Source organism: Mytilus edulis, chromosome 3 (assembly GCF_963676685.1).
Source record: "Mytilus edulis chromosome 3, xbMytEdul2.2, whole genome shotgun sequence".
Lineage (NCBI taxonomy): Eukaryota > Metazoa > Mollusca > Bivalvia > Mytilida > Mytilidae > Mytilus > Mytilus edulis.
Genome location: NC_092346.1, coordinates 102,458,264 through 102,484,316, shown reverse-complemented (window position 1 = coordinate 102,484,316; position 26,053 = coordinate 102,458,264). Strand labels below are relative to the sequence as shown.

At 32.2% G+C, this 26,053-nt stretch overlaps 2 protein-coding genes across 7 annotated transcripts in view; one reads left to right on the top strand and one right to left on the bottom strand.

Annotated features, from left to right (window-relative positions):
• LOC139518026 (ERO1-like protein alpha) overlaps positions 1-9,306 on the bottom strand; it is a 41,733-nt gene extending 32,427 nt beyond the window's left edge. For 3 of the 6 annotated variants that reach the window (XM_071309666.1, XM_071309661.1, XM_071309667.1), the window contains exon 1: positions 8,945-9,145. In XM_071309666.1, coding sequence (XP_071165767.1) covers positions 8,945-9,049 — 105 coding nt within the window. In that variant the 5' untranslated portion in view covers positions 9,050-9,145. Of the gene's footprint in view, positions 1-8,944 lie in introns of all 6 variants that reach the window. The other 3 variants (XM_071309664.1, XM_071309663.1, XM_071309665.1) reach the window with 2 other exon arrangements.
• On the top strand, positions 9,297-25,788 carry LOC139518027 (protein arginine methyltransferase NDUFAF7, mitochondrial-like). Its single transcript, XM_071309668.1, has 10 exons — positions 9,297-9,429; positions 11,030-11,175; positions 12,270-12,350; positions 13,006-13,116; positions 14,952-15,275; positions 15,814-15,936; positions 17,230-17,382; positions 17,690-17,801; positions 20,370-20,437; positions 25,578-25,788. The coding sequence occupies exons 1-10, from the start codon at positions 9,378-9,380 to the stop codon at positions 25,755-25,757; spliced, it is 1,350 nt and encodes a 449-aa protein (XP_071165769.1). The 5' UTR covers positions 9,297-9,377; the 3' UTR covers positions 25,758-25,788.
• Positions 25,789-26,053: the final 265 nt, after the last annotated feature.

Genomic DNA, 26,053 nt, shown 5'->3' with positions numbered 1-26,053 from the left:
TGTAAAAAGTTGTATATCTCTTTGGTATTGTCCCCCCCTCCCTTTTATATGATACTGTAAAAAGTTGTATATCTCTTTGGTATTGTTCCCCCCTCCCTTTTATATGATACTGTAAAAAGTTGTATATCTCTTTGGTATTGTTCCCCTCCCTTTTATATGATACTGTAAAAAGTTGTATATCTCTTTGGTATTGTCCCCCCTCCCTTTTATATGATACTGTAAAAAGTTGTATATCTCTTTGGTATTGGCCCCCATTCCCTTTTATATGATACTGTAAAAAGTTGTATATCTCTTTGGTATTGTCCCCCCCTCCCTTTCATATGATACTGTAAAAAGTTGTATATCTCTTTGGTATTGTTCCCCTCCCTTTTATATGATACTGTAAAAAGTTGTATATCTCTTTGGTATTGTTCCCCTCCCTTTTATATGATACTGTAAAAAGTTGTAAATCTCTTTGGTATTGTCCCCCCCTCCCTTTCATATGATACTGTAAAAAGTTGTATATCTCATTGGTATTGTTCCCCTCCCTTTTATATGATACTGTAAAAAGTTGTATATCTCTTTGGTATTGTCCCCCCTCCCTTTCATATGATACTGTAAAAAGTTGTATATCTCTTTGGTATTGTCCCCCCCTCCCTTTCATATGATACTGTAAAAAGTTGTATATCTCTTTGGTATTGTCCCCCCCTCCCTTTCATATGATACTGTAAAAAGTTGTATATCTCTTTGGTATTGTCCCCCCCTCCCTTTCATATGATACTGTAAAAAGTTGTATATCTCTTTGGTATTGTCCCCCCCTCCCTTTTATATAATACTGTAAAAAGTTGTAAATCTCTTTGGTATTGTCCCCCCCCTCCCTTTTATATGATACTGTAAAAAGTTGTATATCTCTTTGGTATTGTTCCCCTCCCTTTTATATGATACTGTAAAAAGTTGTATATCTCTTTGGTATTGTCCCCCCCTCCCTTTTATATGATACTGTAAAAAGTTGTATATCTCTTTGGTATTGTCCCCCCCCTCCCTTTTATATGATACTGTAAAAAGTTGTATATCTCTTTGGTATTGTTCCCCTCCCTTTTATATGATACTGTAAAAAGTTGTATATCTCTTTGGTATTGTCCCCCCTCCCTTTTATATGATACTGTAAAAAGTTGTATCTCTTTGGTATTGTTCCCCCCTCCCTTTTATATGATACTGTAAAAAGTTGTATATCTCTTTGGTATTGTCCCCCCCTTTTATATGATACTGTAAAAAGTTGTATATCTCTTTGGTATTGTTCCCCCCTCCCTTTTATATGATACTGTAAAAAGTTGTATATCTCTTTGGTATTGTCCCCCCCCCTTTTTATATGATACTGTAAAAAGTTGTATATCTCTTTGGTATTGTTCCCCTCCCTTTTATATGATACTGTAAAAAGTTGTATATCTCTTTGGTATTGTCCCCCCTCCCTTTTATATGATACTGTAAAAAGTTGTATATCTCTTTGGTATTGTTCCCCTCCCTTTTATATGATACTGTAAAAAGTTGTATATCTCTTTGGTATTGTTCCTCCCTCCCTTTTATATGATACTGTAAAAAGTTGTATATCTCTTTGGTATTGTCCCCCCCCCCCTTTTATATGATACTGTAAAAAGTTGTATATCTCTTTGGTATTGTCCCCCCCCCTTTATATGATACTGTAAAAAGTTGTATATCTCTTTGGTATTGTTCCCCTCCCTTTTATATGATACTGTAAAAAGTTGTATATCTCTTTGGTATTGTTCCCCTCCCTTTTATATGATACTGTAAAAAGTTGTATATCTCTTTGGTAATATCCCCCCCTCCCTTTTATATGATACTGTAAAAAGTTGTATATCTCTTTGGTATTGTGCCCCTCCCTTTTATATGATACTGTAAAAAGTTGTATATCTCTTTGGTATTGTCCCCCCTCCCTTTTATATGATACTGTAAAAAGTTGTATATCTCTTTGGTATTGTCCCCCCCTCCCTTTTATATGATACTGTAAAAAGTTGTATATCTCTTTGGTATTGTCCCCCCCTCCCTTTCATATGATACTGTAAAAAGTTGTATATCTCTTTGGTATTGTCCCCCCTCCCTTTTATATGATACTGTAAAAAGTTGTAAATCTCTTTGGTATTGTCCCCCCCTCCCTTTTATATGATACTGTAAAAAGTTGTATATCTCTTTGGTATTGTTCCCCTCCCTTTTATATGATACTGTAAAAAGTTGTATATCTCTTTGGTATTGTCCCCCCCTCCCTTTTATATGATACTGTAAAAAGTTGTATATCTCTTTGGTATTGTCCCCCCCTCCCTTTTATATGATACTGTAAAAAGTTGTATATCTCTTTGGTATTGTTCCCCTCCCTTTTATATGATACTGTAAAAAGTTGTATATCTCTTTGGTATTGTCCCCCCCTCCCTTTTATATGATACTGTAAAAAGTTGTATATCTCTTTGGTATTGTTCCCCCCTCCCTTTTATATGATACTGTAAAAAGTTGTATATCTCTTTGGTATTGTCCCCCCCTCCCTTTTATATGATACTGTAAAAAGTTGTATATCTCTTTGGTATTGTTCCCCTCCCTTTTATATGATACTGTAAAAAATTGTATATCTCTTTGGTATTGTTCCCCCCTCCCTTTTATATGATACTGTAAAAAATTGTATATCTCTTTGGTATTGTTCCCCCCCCCTTTTATATGATACTGTAAAAAGTTGTATATCTCTTTGGTATTGTTCCCCTCCCTTTTATATGATACTGTAAAAAGTTGTATATCTCTTTGGTATTGTTCCCCTCCCTTTTATATGATACTGTAAAAAGTTGTATATCTCTTTGGTATTGTCCCCCCCTCCCTTTTATATGATACTGTAAAAAGTTGTATATCTCTTTGGTATTGTCCCCCCCTCCCTTTTATATGATACTGTAAAAAGTTGTATATCTCTTTGGTATTGTCCCCCCCTCCCTTTTATATGATACTGTAAAAAGTTGTATATCTCTTTGGTATTGTCCCCCCCTCCCTTTTATATGATACTGTAAAAAGTTGTATATCTCTTTGGTATTGTCCCCCCCTCCCTTTTATATGATACTGTAAAAAGTTGTATATCTCTTTGGTATTGTTCCCCTCCCTTTTATATGATACTGTAAAAAATTGTATATCTCTTTGGTATTGTCCCCCCCTCCCTTTTATATGATACTGTAAAAAGTTGTATATCTCTTTGGTATTGTTCCCCTCCCTTTTATATGATACTGTAAAAAGTTGTATATCTCTTTGGTATTGTTCCCCTCCCTTTTATATGATACTGTAAAAAGTTGTATATCTCTTTGGTATTGTCCCCCCCTCCCTTTTATATGATACTGTAAAAAGTTGTATATCTCTTTGGTATTGTTCCCTTCCCTTTTATATGATACTGTAAAAAGTTGTATATCTCTTTGGTATTGTTCCCCTCCCTTTTATATGATACTGTAAAAAGTTGTATATCTCTTTGGTATTGTCCCCCCCTCCCTTTTATATGATACTGTAAAAAATTGTATATCTCTTTGGTATTGTTCCCCCCCCCCCTTTTATATGATACTGTAAAAAGTTGTATATCTCTTTGGTATTGTTCCCCTCCCTTTTATATGATACTGTAAAAAGTTGTATATCTCTTTGGTATTGTTCCCCTCCCTTTTATATGATACTGTAAAAAATTGTATATCTCTTTGGTATTGTTCCCCTCCCTTTTATATGATACTGTAAAAAATTGTATATCTCTTTGGTATTGTTCCCCTCCCTTTTATATGATACTGTAAAAACTTAAGTTGGAAATTAAATTGACAAATAATCAGACTCCAATATCATGAATATGCCTGTAAATCAATTATTCAAAAATAATCGTGATAGGAACTACTTTTATTTAGAATATTAACTTTGCCAGATCTGCACAAATGGATATGTTTGTTATTTTATAATTGCTCATATAAAAAGGATGAATTATAACTAACGTTGAATGATTACACTGTAACTGCTATAATATTGTATACAGTCACAGCTGTAGGAATTCTCAATCACATTATAAATCCAATTATTATTTATTATTGAAACAGATGTCATGCTACCAAATAAGTACAACTTCATATCAGTATATAAAACCATACTACTGTAAAATAACAATATCTGAATTTGTCAAAATCATTTTTGCATAATAAACTTATTTTGACATCAGTTTTTTACATTCATTAGTATGTTTAGATTTCTTTCTACATGTTTTTTTTCTTTCGGTCTATATGTCATGTATGTTATATACATTCATCTTAATTTCTTTCTAGAGAATACATGTGATGCTTTTATTGCATTATAAGTTTGTGAAAATTATACTTGTCATCTGCTGGAGTCCATTTAAGAGGACCTTAGTGTTGCTCACTTCACCTTCTACTAAATATTTGTTATCATTTCTTACTATAAAAAAATATAATTATGTTTGATGTTTATATTTTAGAGGAATAGATATTTGCAAATTGGCCAAACAGAATGAAAAAAATATATACTACTTATTAATTTTTTTTTACAAACTGATGAAAGTAAATATCTTTTATTTTAGACTGCTGCCTAATTGATGCACCTGATAAAGAAAGATCTCAGATTTAGTCATCAGTGAAATGAATTTGGTACAATGTATGTAGTTTAAAGGCAAACATGCGGAATTTTTTTTACAAATTCAAAATAAAGAATTACTGGTCGATCCACAAGAATATAATATAATTCATTCAAAAAAGTAGAGGATGGACATTCAGTGATAACAATAGCTAGCCTCACATTCCCCATTTGCATTAGGTGGGTCAAATGAGACAGGTTGGCTTTTATATGAAAAATAAAGTTGAAATGATTAATTATTTCATATATTGAGGAATGAAACAAAAGATTTTTAGAAATATGTTTTTATTCCATCAATATGGTTAATACAAAAACAATTAAAAATGTCAATTATATTAATAATGGTTACATACAATGTATATGAATATGTCCACTAAAATATATAGTAACAAAAAGTAAAATCACAAAAATACTGAACTCAAAGAAAATTCAAAATGGAAAGTCCCTGATCAAAAAGCAAAATCAAAAGCTTCAACACATCAAATGAATAAACAACAACTGTTACATTACTGACTTGGTACAGAATTTCCTTAAAGTAGAATATTATCAAAATTGCTATAGTAAGGAAGGTAAAAAAATATAGGTGTCTACTAAATATCAGTCATCATGACTATATATATTGTCAGGGCTAGCTTGATCATGTTGATAATAATATACATGTAAGAGATTCTGTATTTTTCCATGTTTTCAACATTTACCTTTTACATTCCCCATTGGCCACAGAATCTCATATTATAAGATTTTAAAATAGTTAATAGTTATATAAGACACATGTTGTGTTAGGCTCTGATCCTGTCCATAACGTTATGGTATGGTATTAGTTTTCTGTTTTGCTTTTTTCCAATCATATTGTGTTGTAAAATGATGCCCTTTATGGGTTCTTGATTAGATTAATAAAATTTTTATCTTATCTTATCTTAAATAACAATAGATATATAGGAAGATACATAATTAAATATTCTTAAGGAGGCTCGCAGGTACAAAAATTTCAGCAAAATAAATATATTTGTTTTCTCATTACAAATTTTATTTACAAAATGTATTAAACTATTACCGTAGTTATTACTTTATGATATGGTACAAAAATCAACCATAAAAATCAATTCGGTTTGACCCTAGATGACTTTTAAAATGTTTATATCATTGAAAAAGCTCCAAATTATCCCCCTTTGGTGCAAAAATGCTGTTTTTTTACATTAAAATTGATGTATCTTTTTAACTCAATGGTGACCTATATTTTTCATTATTGTTTTCAAATAAGCTGTACACAAACTAAATAATTGTAAAATTTAAGCGATTTCTGTTTCTCCTATTAGTTCAACAGAAAAAAAGGACATTAATAAAATGTATGCTTCTTTAAGAGGCAGATTGTGAGCTTAAATGAACGGTGAACCCATTTTTTTATTTCATTTTTCTATTAATAGGAGGCAGATTGTGAGCTTAAATGAACAGTGAACCCATTTTTTTATTTCATTTTTCTATTAAGTATATGATAAAGTTCATCTAACAGGCTATTATTTGAACTTGGAATTATTTTTAATTATGGAATTTGCATAATTTCTTGCGTTTAAAATTTTTAATAGATTCCATGTTTATTTGGTATTATAATCTTTTGAGCGGTTTTAAAATAACACTTTCCATACAATGTATTTTGGTTAGATAGTGTTGTGCGCAGCACAGTACATTCTATTGAAAATATACTATTTTCTTTGTAATAAAAAGTGTTGTGCGCAGCACAGAACATTTCAGTACAGAATAAACATGGAATTTATTAAAAATTTCAATAACAAGAAATCAAGTAAATTTCATAATTAAAAATAATTCCAAGTTCAAATAATAGTCTGTTATTTATAAAAAAAATATAGCAAAATCCTATTTTTCAACAAAAAAATGATTTATACCCACGAGCCCCCTGTTAAAAATGCTGTATTACTGCAGAACTGACAGACGTTATAGAACATTTTTATTTAGGAATAATAAGCTGAAAGATGACCTGACAACCCCATGATTTTACAAGAAAACATCAAGAAAGATGAGAAAGCAGCATACATGTTTCAAATTGTTTCACAAAAAGGTTGATGCAGCAACTAAAATGTACTTCTGGACTTTAATGTGGAGATTGTAGAAGGCATTATCTTCCAAATTTGTTTTGAAGTAATAACACAAGGAAACTGTACACACTATTTAATGTTTTATAGAAAAAAAATGGAGATTTTATTGGTAGATATAGGAAGATGTGGTGTGAGTGCCAATGAGACAACTCTCCATCCAAATAACAATTTATAAAAGTAAACCATTATGGGTCGTTCTTTTAACTTGAGAAGAACATTCCCCATTTCCATTTTCAATTTTATTGATACTGTTATTAAATATTAATATTGTGTTTGTTGTTTAGGATGTCACTTTTGTTTTGGGTGACTGATTTTTACTGAGGCTTATGGTGGGATATATATTTTAATTGTAATGTCTTTTTGTTGGCTAAAGGTGCTAAAATGGCTACATTTTCCTCACAAAATTTACTCTGTGTACAGACAAACCTGTGCATCTTGAAAAGCTTAAAAGCATAGCATGACCTGCTCTGGATAGATAAATTTTGAATATGTTTCATGTTTTAGAAAAAAATATAAGCTTAACAGAATTTTGCAGTGCACTTTTTTTCATTCCCCCTGAAAGTGCCAAAATAAACTAAGTTGGGAAAGTGGTTTGAGAACTTCCCCACAGGTAATAATCGAAGTGACCTGTATTCATGGTATTGATTGACATGAACAATAGATACCCGACAATAATTGGCAATTTAAAATGTGTACCTGAGTGGACCATATCTAGTGAAACACACCAGTTTGTAAATTTTACCATCTTTGGCAGGGGCAAAAAAAAAGCACACTGCAAAAACCAGTTTAGTTTTGAATTTTCTAAATCATACAATACATTTGAAATTTATTTATCTACAAATGTAGGGCATGCATGCTATGCCTTAATTTTTTTCCAGATGACCAGGCTTGGGTTGTCTGTACTCAAGAGTAAATTTAGTTGTGTACAGTAAATATTATAAATAAATATTGATAGGGCCTAGATATTTTTACCTTTTATTGTGTAAATTATGTTATCAGTCCTTAAATATTTTAGATTTTATCCGTGTACAGTGAATTTAAAATTTTAAAGTTATTTGGGGAAAATTTTTAGTGTATAAATTTTAATTAACTCCCGTCTGGATGATATCCTTTCTAAGGAGGTGTTCCATAATTGGAAGGATTTACGTATAGAAGAAGAATGGTAATTTAAGTTCTCCTCTTTCCCAGAATAGTTGACAGCTTCCTGAATTCCCTTATTTTTCTTTTCTGGGAGAATAATTTATGTCCTTGCAAGCAACATTAAGTAATCATCATCCTTATATTAGACAACTATAAACATGTACTGTAATTTGTAAAACTATAGTATAGAACTTAAAAGAAAAACAAACATCGTACCATCTTCACGGTCATACTCTAGACACAGAGTAAGCAAGTAAATATCTTGGAGTAACCATCAGTAACAACCTAACATGGGATAAACACATAGACAATACAGTAGGCAAAGGAAACAGAACTTTGGGGTTTATACGTAGAAACCTCAAAGGCTGTACAAAACCGGTAAAGGCAGCTGCATATGTGTCCATGGTAAGACCTGCAGTGGAATATGCAAGCACAGTATGGGACCCAACCGCTCAAAATAAAATCAAGGCAATTGAACAGGTTCAGAAAAGAGCTGCACGATTTGTGAATAACAACTACACAGACCGAACACCTGGCTGTGTCACAAATATGGTTAAAAATCTAAAGTGGGAAAGCCTCGAAGAACGGAGGAAAACAAATAGATTGTGCATGCTATTCAAGATCCAGCATGAACTTATAGATATAGACCGTCACCAATATTTGACGCCGAATGATAACCGGACCAGAGGTAAAAACCGCTTCTTCCAAGAAAGAACAAGTACAGACACCTACGGCCAATCTTTCTTCCCGAGGACAATCAGGGACTGGAACAACCTACCAACAACAGTTACAGCGACCAACACCGTTGAGGGATTCAGAGCTGCCCTGAAGGCATGCTCTGAAAGGAAGTAGGAAAACCAGTTGTAAATAATTTTAATTGTATATTTTTCTGCGAACGTTTTAAATGTAATTTGTAAATAGCCAAGAGAAATCTTTCTGTGTTGCCCGACACTGCGTAAAGTTTTCGCGCGGAACCATTAACATTCAGCAATGAATCCGGTTCCTTACCTGGAAGAAGAAGAAGAAACAAAACAACACTCAACAGTGTCTAAATGTCTTACCTTACAAAAACATCCCTCTGAATTACCACTGACAGGGCCACTACTATAATTTATCGCTACAAACTCATGTAAAAATAAAATGTTCAAAAGTATGACAAGCTTCATATTAAATAACACTTTTCACGAAACTTCACATGATTTGTGTTTCCCGTGTTTATTTTGGTGACCTGCAACACCTCGGCGGATGATATTCCACCAAAATATAGTTCTTCTATTATGAAAAGTTTCAATAATCATTTCAATATATAAAAACTCGATGACACACAATATATGTTATATTATCACAAAGCAAATGATATTTAACTTTAATTTCTTGAATACTACAATATTTTTCATTGCGGATAAATATTTTAAAAACGAACGTGGCATTACTTGAAAGGATCTAAACAATAACCGTAACATAACCACAGGCAGAAGGGACCATCTCAGTAATATGTCATCCTTGACATTCAGTAAAATTACACACTGTGTATTGGGACGCAATAGTATATATTTAGTATTTACAGGGTCATTTCTGTTTGGGAATTTTGTTTACTGAAGATAAATTGATATTGATGATATTATTCATATAATTAAAAGTGAATCATTAACACTGAATATCTCTGATCATGTCTGTTAATAGTGTTGCTGAGGATATAGTCAACTAAACCATATTATTTTCTATGATGCCTTAAGGACTATGTACCCTTGTGTTGATTCAATACTTTAAAACATATGGAAATTTTATAGAAAATCCACAGCCTTCCCCCTCGTAACCTCATAATTGGCAATTCGATGCTTGATAGAGGATTATTGCATGCAGTGCTAGCAATAATTTCTTTAAAACTAGTTTATAAATTTAGATATTGGTTAAAACAAATATAAATATGGATCAATTCAAGTACACCCTTTAATGACTCAGCACAAGGTGTTTTGGAATTTAAAAGTTGTTTATGACTTTTTGTAAACAATAAACACTAGCTGATCATAGAAAAACAAGTTAGTAATCTATGTTTAAAATTTTATAACAAAAATCTTAGTATTAAAGTCTACAAAAATCTAGGTTTTATTTTCACCAAATTCTCTTTTTCTACTAAATGCAATTAAACTAAAAATATTAATGCTTTGCATGAGGTTTCCCCTTGATACATGTATATGTACAATTTGGTTCATCTTTATTATTCATTATTTTTGCTGTTTTGATACTATTGCAGTTTGAAAAGTTTGTAATTGACAGGCCACAGAAGGGGTCATATACCTTATTTACTTCAGTTTTCAAAATGCCACATAATTGTTTATACTAACTGACTAAGTTACAGCATGAGATGGGATTGGCTGTTTTGCGAATTATGTTTTTCGCTGAAAAGATTGTCATTTATATATCATGCCCTTATGATAGATAGATAGATACTGGTACTTTTATTTTTTAGTTGTACTTGATATTGTCATTTATGTAGTATGTAGTACTACATTTAGCCTTTTTTATAATAATGAACAGTGGTCATTTTTAAAAATCCTGAATCTGCCCCCAACAGTAATTAAACCAAATAGTAAAATGATGGGTTAAACCTGGTTTGATAGCTACATGTAGCTCAACCTAAACTTTATGATAGGATAAGTTAAAATAGTTGGTTAATATGAGAACTAGGAGATGTGATATAATTGTAGTTCTCTTTCTCTCCAAAGATGTCCTTTACACATCATTGGAATGAAACATTGGTATGAATGAAAAGGGACTGAGGGTTATTGTAAATAAGACAGCAAACCAACAAACATCACTTAGATATACTATTTTCCATTGCAACAAAAAATATCAAATGGCTAATACTGTGGATTCATTTATTTTTGTGGGTATCAAATTTCTTAGATTCAGTAAACATTGCATTTTTGTGGATATTTAATTTCGTGGTTTTGTCAATTTATACATACAAGAATATAGAACATTTGTATTTGGTTGAACATTTCAATTTGTGGTTTCGTCTAAACCAAGGAAATCCATGCAAATTGATATTCCACGATTTAAAATGAATCCACAGGAAAATAAAGTGTAGTTTACAAATATCTTCTGTTAATCAGATCATAATTCTAACTTTTCATGTATTACAGGCTTAGGATTATTCAAACATGGAAGAAGTTACTGCACAAAGCTGAAGGAAAATAAAATAATGAAGGGCTTGATGAATAAAATCAAGGCAACAGGTCCCCTTACAGTTGCTGATTACATGAGAGAAGTTCTTACCAGTCCATCAGAGGTATTGATAAATAATAAGGATATGTGGTATAGTTGCCAATGAGACATGATAAATAATAAGGATAAGTGGTATAGTTGCCAATGAGACAACTATCCAATAAAGTCCAAATGAAGGATGTAAGTAGCTGTACGAGATATTATATTCCCCTGTAATTATATGTTCTCATTGGTTTTATAACTTTGGAGATAAATGTCTTATACACAACATCAATGGCAATAATACGTGACAGTCGCACTATGTTATATAGGAAATGATGTTCATTTGTGAAGGACAATGGTTGAACATGATGTAATGATTTTATATATGAATGAAAGGGAACTGAAATTATTTTAAAAACATTTAATGTTTCGAATTTCTATTTAAATTAGCTAACATGGCCTGTTGGGTTTTGTGAGCTTTTTGCCAACATTTTGCATCCATCCACTGTCTATAAACTTTTCTTTAAAACTTTCTCCTCTGAAACTGCTTGATAGATTTTAACGCTGATTTGTCTGCTTCATCTATAGCATGTCTTCTGTAAATTTTATGATCTTTCTCCTAGTTGATCCACTGACATTGCCGACCTGTTCATAAACAGAATATAGATGTCTAACTGTAGTATTGGCTTATTTTATTAAAACAAATATAGCAAATAAAGATAAAATGACAAGGTTAAAATGGGCAGCATTCAGTTCTATATAAATCTAGTCTCAAAATTTTTGAAAAATCTATTCACCTATTTTGGAGTTTTTCCCCCCTGAAATGTTGCATATTTTTCGTTGCATCATTCTCAGGAACTACATCATACGGATTTGTGAAAAAACTATCAGGGTTTATATAAGTCAGCTATACCTGCTGTGATGCGTTTTCAGATTTATCACTAAATCGCTTCCTGTTTACCAAACACTTAAACATTTGGGTGGGGGTATCATCAGTGAGCAGTAGCTTGCAGTTTCACTTGTTATCACAGAACTTCTAGATAGAGGTTAAACATGTTAAATACCATGGATAAAGATGGACAATACCATGCTTTCTACAATGTAAAACTTTTGATATATTAACTTTGCCTGTCTGTCAATGACAACTCTTGATTATTGTGATGATTTCTATTACAGGGATATTATATGACAAGGGATGTATTTGGACAAGAAGGAGACTTTATAACATCACCTGAAATCAGTCAGATGTTTGGAGAGGTATAAATATCACTTTTGAAAAATAGAAAAATTTGATACGATTTCATAAGCATTAGTTTATATTGACCTCAATAATTGAAATAACATTTAATGTAACCCTAACTTTAAAGTAACCTTTGTTTATAGTTTTAAACTGTTTGATTGTTCATCAGTCTGTCTGTCATCTCTGCATGTTAAATAAAACTTTATATCAGATTGCAACCTTACTTGGATACATGGTCACACATTGATTTTGAAGTCACTACATCTTTAATAGATTATTGTCATAGTAACTTATGATAGACTGTATTCATGAAGGAAAGTGATTCATGATACCAAATAGGTGCTGATTCAGACAGTGGCTCAACTGATTCCTCTAAAAAAAAAACAGTAAAAGAAAAACATAACAGCCATTTGTTTGTCAAAAAATTGTCCACTATCTTCTAATTCTCATTATTCTCAATTCTAAATCAAATATCAAATTGCAACCTTACTTAATTACTATGCTCACATGTAATGTGAAGAATATCCCTATTCTGGTATTACTGAATTCTAGTAGAATATCATAATTTTTATAGCAAGTTTTTGACATATACTACAACAAACCTACACAGGATCAAGCTAAATTATGATGTTGAGTAAATCAGTATAATTGTACAGTTAGTCTTTTTTTTAGATGATTGGTATTTGGTTTGTAGATGAATGGATGAAGAACAAGTCACCATCTCCTGTCCAGCTTGTAGAGTTAGGTCCAGGAAGGGGGACATTGGCTGATGATGTACTCAGAGTATGTACTTAGGATTAAATTTTATCTTCATGTACTACCTGCCTGACAGTCTATCTCTAGTTTGATTTCTGGATGGTATTTTTTCCAAAAGAAGCTGCATACTATTTAAGCCATGTCTGTCAATCCGTCCATATGTTTGACATTTCTGGGGCTTTTTTCTTGTGAACTGCACATCAGAGCATCCCTTGGAATGCTATACCATGAGATACATTCTCTAATTCACAGCTTATCTGCTTTCAGTGTACCTAAAACACAGTGATATGTACACAAAATGCCCCTTTATGGGTGGTATTATTAGCAGCATGTAGTTTATAGTAAAACCAGTTAAAAATGGCTAGACTAAATCTGTTTTAAATTTGAACACAATGTTCTGCACTTTAAAAGTTCAAGTGCCATATTTGACATTTAAGGTAGTTATTATTCTAGAGCTATGCCAATAAATTATTGTAATAGTCATTTCAATTTTGACTGTTTTGGTATTAACTGTTCGATAGTTATACCCCTTAACTATTTCTATGCCCCACCTAGGGGCATCTGTTTGTTCATCTGTCTGTTTGTTTGTCCGTGTCCGTTCATCCATCTGTCCTGCTTCAGGTTAAAGTTTTTGGTTGAGGTGTTTTTTGATGATGTTGAAGTCCAGTCCACTTGGAAGAGTACAAATGTTCCCTATGATATGATCTTTCTAATTTTAATGCCCAATTAAAGTTTTGACCCCAATTTCATGGTCCACTGAACATAGAAAATTCGTCTGTCCCTCTTCAGGTTTTTGGTCAAGAAGTTTTTGATGAAGTTGAAGTCCAATCACTTGAAACTTAATGCACATGTTCCCTTTGATATGATCTTTCTAATTTAATGCATAATTACAGCTTTGACCCCAATTTCAGGGTCAACTGAACATAGAAAATGATCATGTGAGTGGGGCATCCATCTACTATGGACACATTCTTGTTAGATTTATTATTTTTCTGGTTCCCAGATGATATTTAGACAGAATATGTTTAGATTGTAACACAATGTCATGAGCCGTTGAATACAGAGGGGGAGGACAGGGGTAAGGGAGACAGGGAGAAAGGGGGTAGGAGAAAGGAGAAGGGGGGTGGGAGAAAGGAGAAAGGGGGTAGGAGAAAGGAGAGGAAGGCTGGGAGAAAGGAGAAAAAGTTTGAGAAAGGAGAAAGGAGAATTTTTTTTAATTTATCTCAAAAGGAGATGTTTTATTCTAATGGGAGAAAGGAGAATGGGGGTAGGAGAAAGGAGAAGAGGGGTGGGAGAAGGGAGAAGGGTACCCCCTGTCCTCCCCCTCAATACAGGTCATGATGAATGAATGAATTTCACTCCTCTGACGACATACAACAATGGGTGTCAAGACATTGTTAAGGAAAATTGGGAAAGTTTAGAAAAAGATATAGTTCCTTGTATTTTCTACTTTATTTCCATTAAAAAGCACATGGTCAGTATAGTAAAATTATAAAAGAATAACTAATCAAAGAATGAAAATTTTAGAAAAATATTACGCTAGACCAAACAACCTGATAATTAACTAATGTGTCATTCATTCACTAGTTGAATATTTTTCCATATTTAGATTCTTTGAACATGTTAAATAGTTATTCAATAATTACTTGCCATGTTGAAAAGTTATTCAATAATTACTTGCCATGTTGAATAGTTATTCAATAAATACTATTAGTTAAAGATAATTAACATTTCAAAATACTAAAAGTGAAATAGTAAGTTATTTCTTGGAGAAGAGGTATGTTTAATATATTAATGCCCTTAGATATATAGTCCATTGTAGAAAGATACATATATATATATAATTGCACATATATTTTAAGGTCTTTAAAAACTTTCCAGAAATTAATGAATCAGTGTCGTTACATATGGTGGAAATCAGTCCAGTTTTAGCTCAGATACAGATAGAAAAATTAACAGGAGAAAAATTGACAAGTGAACAGTCATCAAGGCTAACAGATGGATATAATTCAAGTGGTTTAGAAACTCCTGATTCTAGTGAGAAGATATCTAAACATTATTATCAGTGTAAAACAAAGTATGGGATAAATGCCTATTGGTATAAATTACTTCATGATGTACCATCAGAACATTCTTTATACCTGGCTCACGAGTTCTTTGATGCTCTTCCTATATGTAAATTTCAGGTAAGATCAAATAGTATGATGTAATGATATAATAGTGTGATTGAAAGGATAGGAGGGGTAAATGTCACCTAAAACAGCAACCAAAAAAAATAAATAAAAAAAAATGGACATTTAGAGGTCAAGATATGATTTTCATAACATTGAGAAACAACAATCCTTAATAAGGTTCCTGTCTTTGGACAAGGACATTTGACATGAAGTTGGGTTATATTAGTCTTGTAATTTATCATCTCTATTATCTGGTAACTGGCATAAAAATATACAGAAAAAGAGACAATAAAGATCAGTAAAATAACACATTGCTCTTTACCAATGATATGGACAAAACAAAATAATATGACTGAAAATAAGTTTTACTTTTGCAGGTTTTAAATTTCATGATTTCTAGGAGGACAAGTTTTGTCTTTTCATTTTATTATAAATTTTTTACATCAATCGTGAGAACTTAATTTTGGTAACCTGGTAAAGTATGAATGACTTGTAATCCCTTTTCTGCATACTATTATTTTGACTATTAACTAATATATTTTTACAACAGAAGACTGCAGAGAAAGGTTGGTGTGAAGTTATGATAGATATAAATCCTGTTACAGAGTCAACAAACCAGTTTAGATATGTATTGTCTCCTGGTGCAACTCCAAACTCAACGGGATATTTAAGGGTAAGTATAATATGTTAAGAGAACATGGTATTTTGATGTCTCCTTTAGATGGACCATGGAGCAACTCCCAACTCTACTGGATACTGTTGATTCAGAAATTATTGTGTGCATTTATTGCAATTTTGTCATTTTAGACTAAAATGTGTTTTTATTTTTGGTGATATTGAGAAAATCCTGTTCAATTCCATCTTGGCTAGCCAAGTGTTACGATCCACTCCTGTTCTCTTCACCCTTGGAAGATTGAGCTAACATTTGTGAAATCATCTATCAGAATATTAAAGTCACACCCATTCCTAATGCATTATTCTTGACCAATGGTAGCACTTGAACTCTTCGATTTGGAGGTAAAAACACGGTAGCATCCAGATTCTACACACTTGGTAAAGCCGGAAACAAAAATATATGTCAACATTCATGCATTTGTGCATGAAACATACACAGGAACTTCTATAAGTTGATTAAAAACATTCAAGTTGTCACTAAATATAGTCGTATGTTTAGTGATGTAAAGACTTGTTGCACAATAAACATGTGGCAATTGTTTACAAACACTTTCTACATCTACACGTGATCATGTTATAGGCACTTTTTGATTGGATGCAGCGAGTTTCTACTGCAACCAATAAAAATCCTTACCTTGTGTCTCTGAAATTTTATCTCAATCCGCCAAGGGTGAAGAGAACGGGAGTGGAATCCTAACCCTTGGCTAGCGAAGATGGTTTAACTCATATAAAAAATCAAAATGCAAGTTTAAATTATAATCCTGTTGCATTTTTCTCAATAATAGAACATGGTATTTTGATGTCTCCTTTAGATCAATCAAGGAGCAACTCTCAACTCGACTGGATATTTAAGGGTAATTAAATCTTTTTATAAGAACATTGTATTGAAAGTGATCAAACAAGAGAGAACATTGTAGAAGTATTTGGTGAAACTTGGCAGTGAAACATATTCTCATAATGCAGTATGTCTGCTCAAAACCTTTTAAATCTTGGATAAAAATTGTGAAAGTTTATTGTGTTATTAGATAATGTTTTGGAATTAACATTATGGTGCCTTCAATATAGTTAGGTTGTAGAAATGATTTAACTATATAAATAAAAGAAGATATTGTCTATAAGTCAACAAGACTGCAACCCAACAACACATAAACCAAGAAACTATTTAACAAATATTGCATGACAGATGAATCAGTATTATTTTAAGTATGCAGTTTAAACTTTCTTTTTAAGTTTTACAGGAAATTATGTTTTCATATACAATTATTGTTAAACTGTATATGATATTTTTTAGCATATCAGACCAGCTGATCGGAGAGAACATATAGAAGTAGCTCCATACTCAGGTGTGATCATTCTACAAATTGCTGAGAGAATTAAACAAAATGGATGTTGTGCTTTAATTGCTGACTATGGTCATGATGGGGATAAAACAGATACCTTAAGAGTAAGTGAATATTTATACAAGAGTATTTTAGGGGGGGATGGGGAGAAAACAGATTATAATTATTATGTTTGACTCTGCTCTGCAATAATGTTTTGAAGTACTTAGACAGAGGTATTTATTGCCATATACACACGATAATATGACCCACCAATTGCTGCCTTATTATGCAGCGTTGCAAAGCAGATGTTAGAAATTTCTGTAAACTGCGAGAAAAATATATGGGGAGATAATCCAGTATTTTGATAGGATTATCTCCCATTAATTGAATGTTATCTGCAACTTTTCATTACTGTTAATTGTATTTTAGAGTTTTAAGCAGCATAGACTACATGATGTTTTATGTGACCCGGGAACAGCTGATTTAACAGCAGATGTAGACTTCTCATTTTTCCGTCATCTTTGCCTATCAACTGAAGCAAGTAAGTTACTTATTAGGTCTTTCCACTTTTCTGTGGAAAGACCTATTGTTTTTCTTCTGATTATTTTTATTTTTTTTTTTTTCTTCCGCCTAATTTTGTTCTTGCGATAAACATTTGTTTCGCAATATGTCGCTTAGATATTTGGTATATGATATCGAACAGTTTATGCGCTTTTGAAATTTACCCTGCGTAAACGAATACTTTTCGTTGTAGGAGTTATCTCCCCAAACACTGTTTTCCTTGTTAGCGCAACTCCTTCGCAACCGTAAAATATTATGACAAATTTATTTTACAAAATTGCTCGTTATATCCTTCGCATGATTTGTCCTATTTTGACCGAAGTGATATGAACGCTCCATATGAGAGTTATTTCCCCTTATGCATTTGATATAAGTGATATGCAGTTCTATCTTGTAAACCATAAGTGCTAAAGACCAAGGATCTTTTGATTTGAGGTCCTTGGTCCAAAAAAATAAAAATTAGGTCAAGGTCAAAGGTCAAGGTCATATTCCAATTTTTTGAATTTGGCTTATTTCGACTAATTTCCAGAAACTGTATAAGATATCGACAAATTATTTTTTCTAAATTGTTAGTTGCGACATGTCGTAACATGTAAATTTTGATTGCAAGGGTACGTTGAACGTAAAAGTGAGTTTTCTCCCCTCTTGTATTTAAAAATACGTGTATGGTGATATAACTGATTAACCAAATATAATTAAGTCCTATGGTCTTTTGATTTGAGGTCCTTGGTTTATGACCTTGAAATTGATCTCAAGGTCATAGATTAATTTGACGTTCTAGTTTTTGACCTTTGCTTTCAGCTCATATTTATACATGATATATCCATGAGACTTTTGGCGAAAGGTATCAAACCATTTAACCTTGAAAAAAACAACTGGAAGTGACCTTGTGTAAACCGGAAGTAGCTATTTTTGTACTTTATTAATAAAAAAGTATATAGAACCAGATCTTTTTGGAATCAGTGTCAATTAAATATTCAAATATTATCGGAAGTAACATTTTTCGACCGAAAGTAACAAATTATCTCCCTTATTTAAAAAATATTGTATAGAAACCATATATTTCTGGAATCAGCGTACAATAACCTATCAGTTGACGATTGAAATGACATTTTAAACTTAATTTTACAACTTTCATATTAAAATACATTGTTTTCAGTGGAAAGACCTATTGTTTTTCTTCTGATTATTTTTTTTTTTTTTCTTCCGCCTTATTTTGTTCTTGCGATAAACATTTGTTTCGCAATATGTCGCTTAGATATTTGGTATATGATATCGAACAGTTTATGCGCTTTTAAAATTTACCCTGCGTAAAAGAATACTTTTCTTTGTAGGAGTTATCTCCCCAAACACTGTTTTCCTTGTTAGCGCAACTCCTTCGCAACCGTAAAATATTATGACAAATTTATTTTACAAAATTGCTCGTTATATCCTTCGCATGATTTGTCCTATTTTGACCGAAGTGATATGAATGCTCCATATGAGAGTTATTTCCCCTTATGCATTTGATATAAGTGATATGCATTTCTATCTTGTAAACCACGAGTGCTAAAGACCAAGGATCTTTTGATTTGAGGTCCTTGGTCCAAAAAAATAATAATTAGGTCAAGGTCAAAGGTCAAGGTCATATGCTAATTTTTGAATTTGACTTATTTCCACTAATTTCCAGAAACCGTATAAGATATCGACAAATTATTTTTTCTAAATTGTTAGTTGCGTCATTTTGTAACACGTAAATTTTGATTGCAAGGGTACGTTGAACGTAAAAGTGAGTTTTCTCCCCTCTTGTATTTTAAAATACGAGTATGGTGATATAACTGATTAACCAAATATAATTAAGACCTATGGTCTTTTGATTTGAGGTCCTTGGTTTATGACCTTGAAATTGATCTCAAGGTCATGGATTAATTTGACGTTCTAGTTTTTGACCTTTGCTTTCAGCTCATATTTATACATGATATAGCCATGAGACTTTTGGCGAAAGGTATCAAACCATTTAACCTTGAAAAAAACAACTGGAAGTGACCTTGTGTAAATCGGAAGTAGCTATTTTTTGTACTTTATTAATAAAAAAGTATATAGAACCAGATCTTTTTGGAATCAGTGTCAATTTAATATTGAAATATTATCGGAAGTAACATTTTTCAAACCGGAAGTAACAAATTATCTCCCTTATTTAAAACATATTGTATAGAAACCATATATTTCTGAAATCAGCGTACAATAACCTATCAGTTGACGATTGAAATGACATTTTAAACTTAATTTTACAACTTTCATATTAAAATACATTGTTTTCAGTGGAAAGACCTTCAATTGTTCTCTGAACAATTGGTTTTTAATTATTTCTATAATGTTTATTCTGTTTGTTATATATTTTTTAATCTATGTGTAATTTTAGCTAGGGTTTGATGTATGATATTACCTGAGATAAATTGTAAATGCATGCAAATGATGTAAAATTTGAAATACAAGTATTTAAGATTAATTTTTTAAAGTATTTCTTATTTTTGGAAAAAGAGTAAACTCAATATGATATCTGTTTTAGTTTCACCATTTGGACCTATAACACAAAGGGAGTTTCTTCAGAATATGGGAATTCATCTCAGATTAAAGGTAAAAAAAAATATGTTATAATGACTTCTTGACTTACAGTAAAAGAATGTTTTGAAACATAGTTGCCAACTCACAGGTTTTTTGTGTGTAACACACACACATTTTTAACATTTTACACATACTTTTTTCATTACACAGCTTGTATAGTACACACTTTCCTTGTCTTTACATGCATTCAGATGCTAGAAGACCTAAATGCTTCATACCTTGTATACAGATACTGTATACTATGATATTCTTGTCTGTCAAAAGTCCATTGTTCACTGTGACTGGTTGAGAAAAATCTGTAATTTGAAATGAGGTTGAGATCTTTGTTGCAATCTGTATTTAAGTGATATCTAATTTTAAAAAACAATATTTATCTGAATTTATGATCAGTAATCTGGATCTTTATGATACTCTAAATTCAGAAATTATTGTGATGTTTTAATTAATGCAAATTAGCTACATTCTGTATTAAAGAAAACTGCATATCATGAATCATGTTTGCAGAAAAACTCACTACAGACAGCTGAGCAAAATAATTAAATTAAAACAGCTCTTTTAAAATTCATTTTTTGAAACAATTTTGAATTTTATTCCTCATATCATATGGGATCAAATTCATAAGACATTTATTAACATTGTTAATTTCAATATACTAGTTATTGTTGACATGTATACAATGCATGTACAATCATTAGCTGATCAGTCCTATATTTTCATTATTTCTATATATCATAATCAATATGCATCTTCAGTGGGTTTTTTACAAGACTCAATAATCTGTATTCATCATTGGGACAGGTAGATAAAGTAGGTCCTTTTGTGATCTTGTATTTTTTTTAATGGATTTTGCCAGCAGTAAAGCAAACATTTCCAAACTATAATTGATCTGTGGCTTCTTGAGTGCATGGATTCTGACAACACATTGCATATAGACACCAAGTGTAGATTGGTTCCCATATGGATTTTGACAGTGCATGTACTTTGATTATTCTATACATGGTGACATAGTTTCAAGTATTGTTGATCTTGGCTTCTAATGTTGTTCTCAAGTTTCAGCAGTTTACATATAGTTCCCAATTGCAAGACAAGATGATACTGGCTTCTGACCACGACCACACATAAATTTTGCCAGACTCAGTACCTTGCCAATAATTTCCAAATAAAGTTGAACATTCCAGGATGTTTCACAATAAATCACTCCTTCCTCTTACATGTAATTGGAGCCTGCAAATAAATATTAGAATAATTCTGTCAGAAAATCAACCAAGATTGACTTTTAAATACATGGGGAATGTATGCCCCAGCTTGCATATACATGTAAAGTTATAAAGGGACAAAACTGAAGAACGGTAATAGTGACAATACCCAAATTTTTACATGATTTTAGTTTTTGTTTTAATTAATTAAATATATATATATAAGCAGGAACAAGTTATATCACTGCCTTAAAATTCTGAAATGCAGCGGAGCTATATTTGCATTTTTAAGCAAAATTATGCTGAGTTGTCTTGTACCCTGATACACAAATTTTGTATTTAAAATACCAAGCACAAAACAATAATGAATTTTTCAACTAAAATGTATGTGTTATTTGGTAAACTAGATAAGCCCTTCTTCATTTATGTTTTAATTTGACGTGCCAAATAAATTAATATTTGTGTTTCCTTACTTTCCTATTACATCTTTGAATTTTTTTTTAAACATGTTAAAATAGGGTAGGTATAGGTTTTTTTATAATAAGCTTAAAATATAGGTTACATATAGTTAGGGAAAAGGAAACACACATATTTTTTATTTCGCCATATGAAATTTATGATCAAGATGAATCCATCCATAAAAATGCATGCCTCTGACTATAGCCGAGTGTAGGGGGCTATAATTTAAAAATTATGCCATTTATATATAATTATATTCTCAAGAAAACAAACAAACAATATTAATTGAACCCCTGGAGGAGGTGTACAGTGGTAAGCCTACTAAGGGAACATGGAAATGAGGGATCAGGAAGCAGGAAATTTCCCGAAAAATGGGTTATAGGATATGTTAGTATCAGGGTGAAAGGACAAGAAATCGAAAAGAGGGGGAGGGTGGATGAATGTTATGGGAAACAAATTTTGTCATGTTTTTGTCCATTGGCATTGTTGTCCGAGACAAGGGGGATAGGATGGACATGATGGAAGTAGAAGTAAGACTAAGGGGGAAATTAAAGAGGAAAAGTGGGGGGAAATAGGAGTTGGGGAGGGAGTGGGAATCATGGACCCCTGTTTGGGTTGCCCACATTACTTATTACATGTACATGTTATTAGCATTTACAAAAGGGATGTTTGGATCCTTTATCGACAATGATCCCTTCTCTTTTGACTGTTTGACACAGATATTTTTCAAAACAGGCTATACCAGTATACATGTTCACAACTTGCCAGTTTAGGTTCAAGTAAACACATAGAGTGGGGTGCTCATTTTTGCCATATCTTTCCATGTTTTCTATAGTTTATGTTCAGGTCTATATGTTTTTGAAGTATACTGATATTTCCATATGAAGATAACTTCAAATGCAGAATAATCTTAAGCTTGAAAACGTGTTTGTTTGAAAATAATCATCTGAAAAGTTAGATTAAAGGGTGTTTGAAATTGCCTGAAATTTTGGCAATGGGGGACACATATTCACCGTTTTTATTTATCTATTTAAACCCAAATAACTGCAGCTTTAAACAATATTTTTCAAATCAACTTCATTATAGATGGCAATAGCAGACATTTTAAAGGTGTACAAAACTAAAATTTGGGGCAATCAGTAAAAAATTTACTAAGAAATACTTCTTCCAAATCGTGTTTTTCATTCAGGAAATTGGCCGAATATGCGCACCCCACTCTTAATAAGATACCATCCATAAAGATTATACGTACATATAGAACAAAAATTTAGCCAATGCAAGGTTTCAGCCGAAGTGATTTTTTACAGTGGCGAGTATTTTGAGACAACCCCCCACTTTGTATTTTTCGTGATACTGAAAACATTTGACTGCCTCCTATATCAAAATCTATGTTTTCTCATGTAATAAAGAGATAAATGAAAAATGAACAGATTGATGCCCAATTTATATAATTGCCGTCAGTCGGCACCAGAAGCGACTAAGCAGCGCATCTATTTTGGGTGGGCAAATATCCACTTTTTTATATGGGATGAGCTCTGACGTCCCAGGGCCCCATCTTGTCTGGCAAAACAGCCGTTGGACGTCAGAGTAATCTTGGACTATTGCCCACCAAAAAATAGATGCGCTGCTTCGTCGCTTCTGGTGCCAACTGACGGCCTTGGAATTATATAAATCGGTCATCAATCTGTTCATTTTTCATTTATCTCTTTATTTATGTAAGTTTCACCTACCTGCGAACCTTTATTTTTCCATATTTTAACAGATTTCACGAAGACCCATCGTCTGCATTTTCACTTTCACTTTCAAATTGACGTCAAGGTACGAATAAGAATAAGAATAAGAATAAGAATTTTATTAGTCTAAAATCCAAACAAGTTACGAGAGAGTTCGTGGTCTCGAGACTCAAATATGCAAATATTGATATTTTTTTTACCTCCTTTATAGGAGATCGATGTTTAACATTTAGTAGCCAACCACGATTTTTCACCTGCAAATATCCACTTTTTGATATGGGACGAGTTCTGGCGTCCCACGGACCCAGCTTGTCTGGCAAAACAGCCGTTGGACATCAGAGTAATCTCGGACTAGGTGGGCAAATATCCACTTTTTGATATGGGACGAGCTCTGACGTCCCACGGCCCCAGCTTGTCTGGGAAAACAGCCGTTGGACGTCAGAGTAATCTAGGACTAATTGAAATCAGACCACATGGGGTGGAGGGGTTAAACAAAAGCTCGTAACTTTTTAAAAAACCTGGTGACCCCCATTCTATTTTACCTTAAAATGTTAAAAAATAACATATCTCTGACATATCCATTTTTTTTTAAAAATCCACCGGTGAAATGTGACATTAAATCGATTTAACCAGAGACATATATACACATATATGTCTCTGATTTAACCAATATTTTTATCCCTAAACTGAAATAAGAAAAGGCTAAATTTTGAAATAAATCTGAAAATAAAAGGATGATAAAGTCTAAAATAACATACTAAAACGTTTACATTTCAAATTTTAATGTTTTTTTTTCACATAATTATCATACTGACTTGGTTCTTAAAGTCTTTAAATTTGATTAAGCTGCTATTGTTAAAAGGGTGGAAATGTTTGGAAATAGGGTCAAAATTGCACGTTTCGCTTCAATTTGAGGGGAAAACCAGCCTGGTAACCCCCTTTTTTCTTTGCATTTTTGGATTCAGCATAAAAAAATCTACAATATATGTGAAAATAAAAAAATTCTACCGGGGGTCCTTATTGGGGTTAGCCACCTAAAAGGACATTTTAAAAAAAAGCAGTGTAAGGGAGGTAATCATAATCAATTACAAGAACCATGTTTGATTACCTCCCTTTACACTGCTTGTTAACTATGTATTAAGAAATGATGATTGTCTTGAGGTGATTAGCTGTCAATTTATTTTTAGCAGTTACTATAAATTAATAATAATTTAAGCCATGACTATGTATGTCATTTGATATTTTAAAACTTTTATGATGTATTTAAATGGTTAGTTATTGTTGCAAACTCCATTGGAAATTTGAATTGAGATACTGACCATATCTTGAGGGAAAGTTTTTTTTTTTGGGAATAAGGGAAAGGAGGGAGGTGGAAAAAAATGGAGGGGGCCAATTTTTCTCATTTTAGATTTCATAAATTAAAAGAAAATTTCTTAAGATATTTTTTTTGGTGGTTAATATTCAACAGCATATATAGAAGGGGGAGGGGGGGGGGGGGCAGGTTTTTTCAGGACATCAGGATGGGGTGTATTTAAGCTCTGGATTTCGGTTTTCAAATTTTGGGATGTCAGGATTTGTTTTTTTTTAAATTCGGGACCTCAGGATTTCATGTTTTTAAACCTCTCAGACCCCCCCCCCCCCCCCCCCCCCCCCCCCCCTTTATATAATGATTTGCACAAACGCAAAAAAAAAACAAGATAAATTTAAGGAGAATCTGTTTAAAGCAGTCATGCAATTTTAACTCTTTTAAATCTTCATTTGCAGATGCTTTTACAAAATAAGGATCAGGCCACAAAGAAGACTTTAATATCAGGATTTGATATGATTACCAATCCAGAAAAGATGGGAGACAGATTTAAATTCTTTGCCATGCTACAGAAGAAAGACTATGATGATCCTCCCTCAGGATTTAACAATTTGTCTTTTCAATATCCTGTAAAATAAAAAAAAAAAACATTAAAGTTCTAATATCTGTTTTCGGGAGAATGAATTATATTTTATACATGGAACATAAGAGCAGTGTTCAGCTTATTGTGTTTTCAGCCCAGCATGTGACAGTATTCTGATATGATATAAAGATAAGGATATGTTGTATGATTGCAAATGAGACAACTTTTCGCCAGAGTTCAAATGACCAAGATAAAAGCAATTAAGGGTCACAGTATGGCCTTTAACCATATAGTCAGAAGTATAAGGCCCTGTCATGAAAATTGAGACATAGAGAAAACTAATGTTCAAAT